The following is a 6701-nucleotide window of genomic DNA, read 5'->3' on the forward strand; positions in this document are numbered from 1 at the left end:
GAGTTGGTTCCTTTGATGAGACTCATGGCTTTCATTCCCTCTGGCACCTGAGGGGTCACCTTCTCCAGCTCAGGTAAATAAGAGGGATTTTCCCTTAACTCCTTTCTGTGTTCTGGCTCTGAGCCCATTGGCTAGGAGTTCTCCAGTCTCCCTCTGGGGCACTCTTGTCTGCCTCCCTCATCCCAGTCTGTGTTCCTTCTCTCAAGAGGGGCCATGGGTGGGGGATACCTCAGGAGGAACATCCCTGGAACTGTCCCCCTCAGGGGCAGGGGCCATGGCTGACTCTTCTGGGGGAGTTGGTGTGGGCTGTTCTGTGGATAGAATAGATGTGGGTCCTTCACAAGGGTCAGAGGTTGAGGTAGGGGGACTGAGGGTTGGGTCAGAAGGCTGAGATGTAGGGTTGACCTGAGGTTGATCTGTCAGGTTTGGCTGGGGCTGGGCAGTAGGGTTCACCTGGACCTGGGTCATGGGGTTCACCTGGGGCTGGAGCAGGACTACAGGCTCTGACTGAGCTGGTGGTGAGGCTGCAGGCATGGCACCCCTAAAATGCTCCTCAGACAGAGCAGCAGCGAAAGAGGAGAGCATGGAATGGAGGAGGGCACGGATGTTGGCACTGGCCAAGACACAGAGGAAGGGGCTCAGGCAGCTGTTGAGCACGAGCAGGTAGTCAGAGTAGACCAGCGCCTCCCAGAGGAAGTACCCAGGGTAGAAGTCCCACAGGTAAGCCAGGTAAAGCAGTTGGGCCAGCTGGTAAGGTAGCCTGAAGATGATGTAGGCTGACAGGATGGTGGAGGCCACACGGGAGAAGCCAGCTGCCCGGGGCCCAGCTCCACCATCCTGCGACTGCTGCCTGCGGAGTCGGCAGGCTTGGATCTGGGTGAGCACATGAGAGCTGAGGAGGAGGAGGAAGGGCAGCAACCCGCCAAGGATCTCCAGGACCCGCAGGGGCAGCTCCTCAGTGTCCCAGAAGTCGAGGCAGATGACAAGGTCATACCACCATACGTTGGCCTCTGGAAAGATGAGCCAGGGCACACTGAACAGGGTGGCTAGCACCCAGGACCCTGAACACAGCCAGAGTGGCAGGAGGGATGGACGATGGCAGGGATACCACCGAGGGCACAAGGCCATCAGGCAGCGGTCAAGGCTGAGGACGGCCAGCAGGAAGAGGCCTGAGGAGTAGGAGATCCCCCAGAGGAAGTAATAGAGGCGGCAGGCGGCTGTTCCAAGGGGCCAGTGGCCCTGCAGTTGAATCTCCATTATCTGGAAGGCAGTAGCCACTAGGAAGAGGAAGTCCGAGATGGCCAGGCTGAGCAGAAAGAGGGCTAGACGCTTGCCAGCCCTATGCCGGGCCTGGGAGCCCGCCAGCCACGCCATGAGCCCGTTGGCCGGCAGCCCCACCAGCAGCAATGTGACCAGAAAGGCCGTATCCCAGCCACCTTGGGGATAGTAGTTATCATCCAACTCAGATCTTGTCCTCCAGGGTGGAGCCAGCCTGGCACTACTGCCTGCTTCCATGTCTGGGGGGCCAGGCTGATGGGCCTGCAGGGCAGAGGGAGAGGAGAGAAGGGAGAACTTAGGGCTTTGGATGGGGTGAGGGGTGCGGCGAACAAGGAGAGACCTTCTTGGCACCAACTCTGGTGGGAGGGAGGGAGGATCTTAGTGCCAGTGCCCCCAGGTAGGACCTCAGTCCCAGAGCTTGGGCAGGCAGAGAGTGGTCTGAACCCCTGGGAATCCTGCCCAGCTTTTTCCAGACACCTGACCCTGCTGTTAAAGGTGTTTGATTCTACTGTCCTAGAAAGACCTCATCCCGTCTGGCTTCTGGACCCTTCCCAGCCTCTGGAGGGACCTTGCCATGAGGTGAAAAGAGTGCTGGACTTGGAGCCCTAAGATCTGGATTCAAATCCCACCTCAGGTGTCTGTGTAACCTTGGGCAAACCACCCTCTCTGGGGATCAGTTTCCCCACATACAAAATGAGGATGACTGTACATCCACTGTGGGGCCTTTCCCAGTCCAATCCCACCAGCTGCCGAGAGCTACCCCAAGTGGCCTCATGCTTCCGTTTATATGTATATGGTGCTTCCCAGATAGAATACAAGCTCCCTGAAGACAGTGTTCAATTTTTGTCTTTGTATTTCTGGTGTCTAGCACAGTGCCTAGTTTAGGGTGCTATCTAATCAGTACAAGTTTGTAATATCAGAGATTCCATGTGAGAGGGATCTTAAAGTCCATCCAATCCAACTCTCTCATTTCTAAATGAGGAAACTGAGGCCCAGGAGGTGAAGGGACTAACCCAGTTAGCAAGTATCTGAGGTGAGATTTGAACTCAGGTCTTCATGACTCCAGGCACAGTATTATGGATTAGATTGCTAGGCCTTCTCCTAGGCTCCTTCAGAGACCCAGCTTCAGAGGAGGGAAGAGACTGTGTGGAGCTAGGGAGTATGTCTGCACCTGCCCAGATGATAGTGCCCTGAGAAGGAGGTAGGAAGTTATCCCTGTCCAGGTCTCTTCCTCCCTTCCTTCCTTCCTTCCTTCCTTCCTTCCTTCCTTCCTTCCTTGCTTCCTTCCTTCCTTCCTCTCTCTCCTTTTTTCTTTCCCTCCCTCCCTCCTTCCTCCCTAATCAGTTTATCCCCTCTGTGAAATGGGCTACATGATCTCTAAGGACCCTTTCAGACACTAAAATTCTCTTTCCCAGAAGTCCTTTCTGGGATTGGTCCTTGTTGGGACAATGGGTTTCCTCTGGGCCCAAGAGGCAGCATGGTACATAGGTTTCTAGTCTGGAGTTCCTAGTTTGGAGCTGAGGCTGTCCTCCTGATTCAGCTGAGAGACCTCAGGCAAATCCCTCCCCCTTTCTAGGCCTCAGTTCCTCCTCCTTAAAATGAGAGAATGAGCCCCAATATCTTCTAAGGTCCCTTCTAGCACTAAATCCCATCATCCTTTGTTTCTGCCTCCAGCCTCCTCATGGTCTCTGGGCCCCTGCCTAGGGAAGGGGGAGGGCGGGGACAGACACCTACTGGGAGTGCTCTGTTAAAAAGTTGTGGAGGCCTGTCCTTCCTGCCCCATGAGACCCCCTGCCCTAGGAAGCTCTTCTCAGGGGAGGAGGCCCCCTGCTCTCCTTCAGGCATCCCAGGGCCTGGAGGAGGCCATGGCTGAGGGTTCAGGGGGTAAATAGGCTTACCAGCTCGTGGGGAGTAAGTAGTCAGGGGGGCAGAGAGGAGGATGGGGCAGACTGCGCCCCCACACACAGCCTGGCTTCTCTGTGTCTGCTCCCGGTTCTCCTAGCCCAGCAGCAAAGGCCTGAGGGGTGTGACCCCCCGTCTGCCAGTCTGTCTGTCTAGGTTTGGGCTCTGGGTGTAGCGGACGGTCGCCCCATGCACTTCTGCAGTGGGAGAGGTAACTCAAGCCAGGCAGGCCCATTAAACATTCATAGAGCTCCTCTCCTGGGGAAACTCTAACCCCAGTCCCTGCTGGGCAATGCTCTGGAGTCAGGCTGCTCCCTCGTTCCTCCCACCCAGGCCCCCTGTCCTGTGCTAGCTCTGCCTCTGATCCATCACCTTGGGAGACCATTAGCAAACTAGAAGCATCACTCCCTTCTCTCCCATAGAGAGAGGCCAGAAGGTCATCAGCATTGGGACAAATTCAGAGGCAGGAGGGGGCCAGCCTCCTTCATTATGCACTTATAATGTGCAGACATAGGCCTGAAGGACCCTCAGAACCCTTTGGCATCTCTGCCCCAAACATCCCTTAGATTGGCATTCAAGGCTCTTGACGGCCTGCCTGGTTGATGAATGCACAGGGCCTGGCTCTATTCTAAAGGGTCTTAAGCCTAATCTCCAAATCTTACCCACTCTTTAGGGCCCTGGAACCTGAAGATTCAGCCCAAAAGAGACGAGGGCAAGTTGGGAGCTGTCCCTCAATCAGTCAGTAAGCGTTTATTAAACACCTAGTAAGTGCCAGGCATAGTGCTAAACACAGGAAAGCAGAAAGACCATCCCTGCCTCCCAGAGGCTGCCAACCTAATGGGAGTGTTATATTAGCATTTGATTAGGCTCCAGGATCACTGACTTTCAGACCTGGAGGAAACCAGGAAGAGAGACTTCTGAAACTCTTATCCAGCCTCAGTTGTGGGGAACTCACTACTTCCAAGGGCAGTCCATTCCACTTTGGGATAGCTCTCATGGGTAGGAGGCTTTTCCTGGCATCACCCTGGGTATATTGGATGAAGCAGTGACCTCACTGACTTACATGTAAAAACAATTTTAGCCTTTGGTTTTTTTTTGTTTGTTTGTTTGTTTTTTTACAACTCAAGAGTTCCCAATTCTCTCCCACCCTCCCTCCCCACACAGATCATGGAGAAGGCAAACACTTTGATAAAGGTTAAGAAGATAGATGTTTCAGGGAGATGCTTGGGCTCATGAAAACCAGTCTCAATCAACTGGCATTTATTAAGCACCTACTAAGGGCCAGGCATACACAAAAAGGCAAAAGATGGTTCCTGCCCTCAAGGAGCTCTAGTCTAACGGGAGACAGCGTGCAACAACTGTGTTGTTGCAACAAAGAAGCCATCTGTGGGATAAATTTGGGGTGGTGTCAGAAGGACTGGGAAAGGCTTCTTGCAGAAAGGGTGGCTTTAGCTGGGACCTGAAGCGAGCCAGGGAAGCTGGGAGGGGGAGATAGGGAGGAAGCTAGCACCAGGCTTTGGAGTTTTTGGCCTTTGGAGATGGGATATCTTTGTGAGGAGGAACCTGGTGGCCTGAGGCAGACCATGTGGAAGGCAGTGCTGGGGGATGAAGGGGCCAGCTTCTGAAGGGCTTTGAATAAAGGATTTTCTATCAGCTGATCAGGAGCCCTTGGAGGTCAGTGACTAGGGGAGTGCTGGGATCAGAGCTGAGTTTTAGGGAGATCACCTAAGCAGCAGAGTGAGTCATGTGCTGGAGTGGGCAGGGAGACTACCCAGCAGTCAGTGTAGGACCCCAGGCATGAGGTACTGAGGTCTTTTAAGCAGGTGACACTGTTCAGTAAACAAGAGAGCCCTTCCATCTCTCAGCTCAGGGCATTTTCTCAGATCGCCCCCCCCATGCCAGAAAGCCCCTCCCTGCTCATCTCGGCCTCCTAGTTTGCCTGGTTGTTTCTAGTCCCAACTAAAATTCCATCTTCCACAGGAAGTCCTTCCTAATGCCTCTTAATTCTAGAGCTCCCTTTCTTATTTCCTGTTTACCTTGTATATAGCGTTTTTATGTGTTCATATTTGTTTCCTTGCTGTCTCTCTCACTAGTGTGAGCTGCCTTTTGGTAGAGACTGTCCTTTGCCTCTTTTTTACCCCCGGCACTTAGCACAATACTTAGCACATAGTAGGCACTTAGTAAAGTTTTATTGGCAGACTGACTACACCCAGTGACAGCAACATCAGAGAGAATAGGTGTATACGTAAGTGTGTATTTATCCTTCATTGCCGAAGAAGACCATGCCATCAGAGAAATGATGACATGACTTGCACTTGACTTTGTTTTGAGTGAGGGAGGGCTGTGCAGGTCACCAGCCTCACTTCTCCGGAGACATCTGAATCCAGTGACCAGATATTCATCAGGATGACTGGAGATGACCCAGGATATATACCTGGGTATATCCAAAATGAGAAATGATAGGACATAGCTACTGGTTGGATGTGGGCGGTGAGAGTGAACAGTAGAACTTGCTACCCATCAGGATGACTGGTGTGGTGCCCATCCTCAGTAGTTCTAGGGAAGTCAGGAGGAGAGAAGAGTTTGGGGTGGGGATATGAGTTCCATTTTGGACATGTTGAGTTTAAGATGTCTATGGGACACCTAGTTCAAGATGTTGGAAAGGCAGTTGGAGATATGAGGCTCAGAAGTTAGATTGGACAAATAGAATTGAGAAGTCAGCAGAGATGCTAATGGACCCACGGGAGCCGATGAGATTCCCAAGGGAGGAGGGAGAAGAGAAGAGAACCCAGGATGGAGTTTTGGGAGACCCTCCCTTACTATTAGTGGGCACAGTGTGAGTGAAGACAGTAAAGGAGGCTGAGAAGGTGCCAACAGAGAGGTAGAAGGAGAGCCTATGGCGAATAGTGTCAGAAAACCTAAAAACCCATATATGATGGCAACCCATTCTTTTACCCCACAGCTACCTCCCAAAGCTTGCCCAACATCCCAGCTGCAAGAGATGCCACTAATTGTCCAGGTGCCTAGAGCACTGAAGTCCCAGAGAAGGTCCCTCCTCCACAAGACTCCTCTCTCAATCCTTCCAAGTCCTAGTGCTCTCCTGTTAATGTTCTCCAATGTATCCCATCTCTAGTCTGTTTGAGTGTAGGGATTTGCATGTTGTCTGTCCCATTAGATCAGCAGCTCCTCCAGTGCAGGTGTTTTCTTTCTTCCTTCCTTCCTTTCTTTCTCTCTTTTTTTCTCTTTCTCTCTCTCCCTCCTTTCCTTCCTTCTTTCCTTCCTTCCTTCCTTCCTTCCTTCCTTCCTTCCTTCCTTCCTTCCTTCCTTCCTTCCTTCCTTCCTTCCTTCCTTCCTTCCTTCCTTCCTTTCTTCCTTCCTTCCTTCCTTCCTTCTTTCTTTTTTTCTTTGCTTCTTTCTTTCTCTCTTTCTTCCTTCCTTTCTTTCTTTTGCTTTCCTTTGGATCCTTAGCTCTTGGTCTGCTGGCACATAGTAGGCACTTAATAATTTTTAGGTGACCAGCT

At 52.2% G+C, this 6701-nt stretch overlaps 1 protein-coding gene across 1 annotated transcript; it reads right to left on the reverse strand.

Moving 5' to 3' along the window:
- Positions 1-201: 201 nt before the first annotated feature.
- On the reverse strand, positions 202-1530 carry GPR152 (G protein-coupled receptor 152). Its single transcript, XM_072639313.1, has one exon. The coding sequence runs from the start codon at positions 1513-1515 to the stop codon at positions 202-204; it is 1314 nt and encodes a 437-aa protein (XP_072495414.1). The 5' UTR covers positions 1516-1530.
- Between the last annotated feature and the right edge of the window lie 5171 nt (positions 1531-6701).

Source organism: Notamacropus eugenii, chromosome 2, assembly GCF_028372415.1.
Source record: "Notamacropus eugenii isolate mMacEug1 chromosome 2, mMacEug1.pri_v2, whole genome shotgun sequence".
Classification (NCBI taxonomy): Eukaryota; Metazoa; Chordata; class Mammalia; order Diprotodontia; family Macropodidae; genus Notamacropus; species Notamacropus eugenii.

Excerpts from the sequence above, each read along its gene's own strand:
- GPR152 (XM_072639313.1), bottom strand. The coding sequence starts at position 1,515 with ATGGAAGCAGGCAGTAGTGCCAGGCTGGCTCCACCCTGGAGGACAAGA.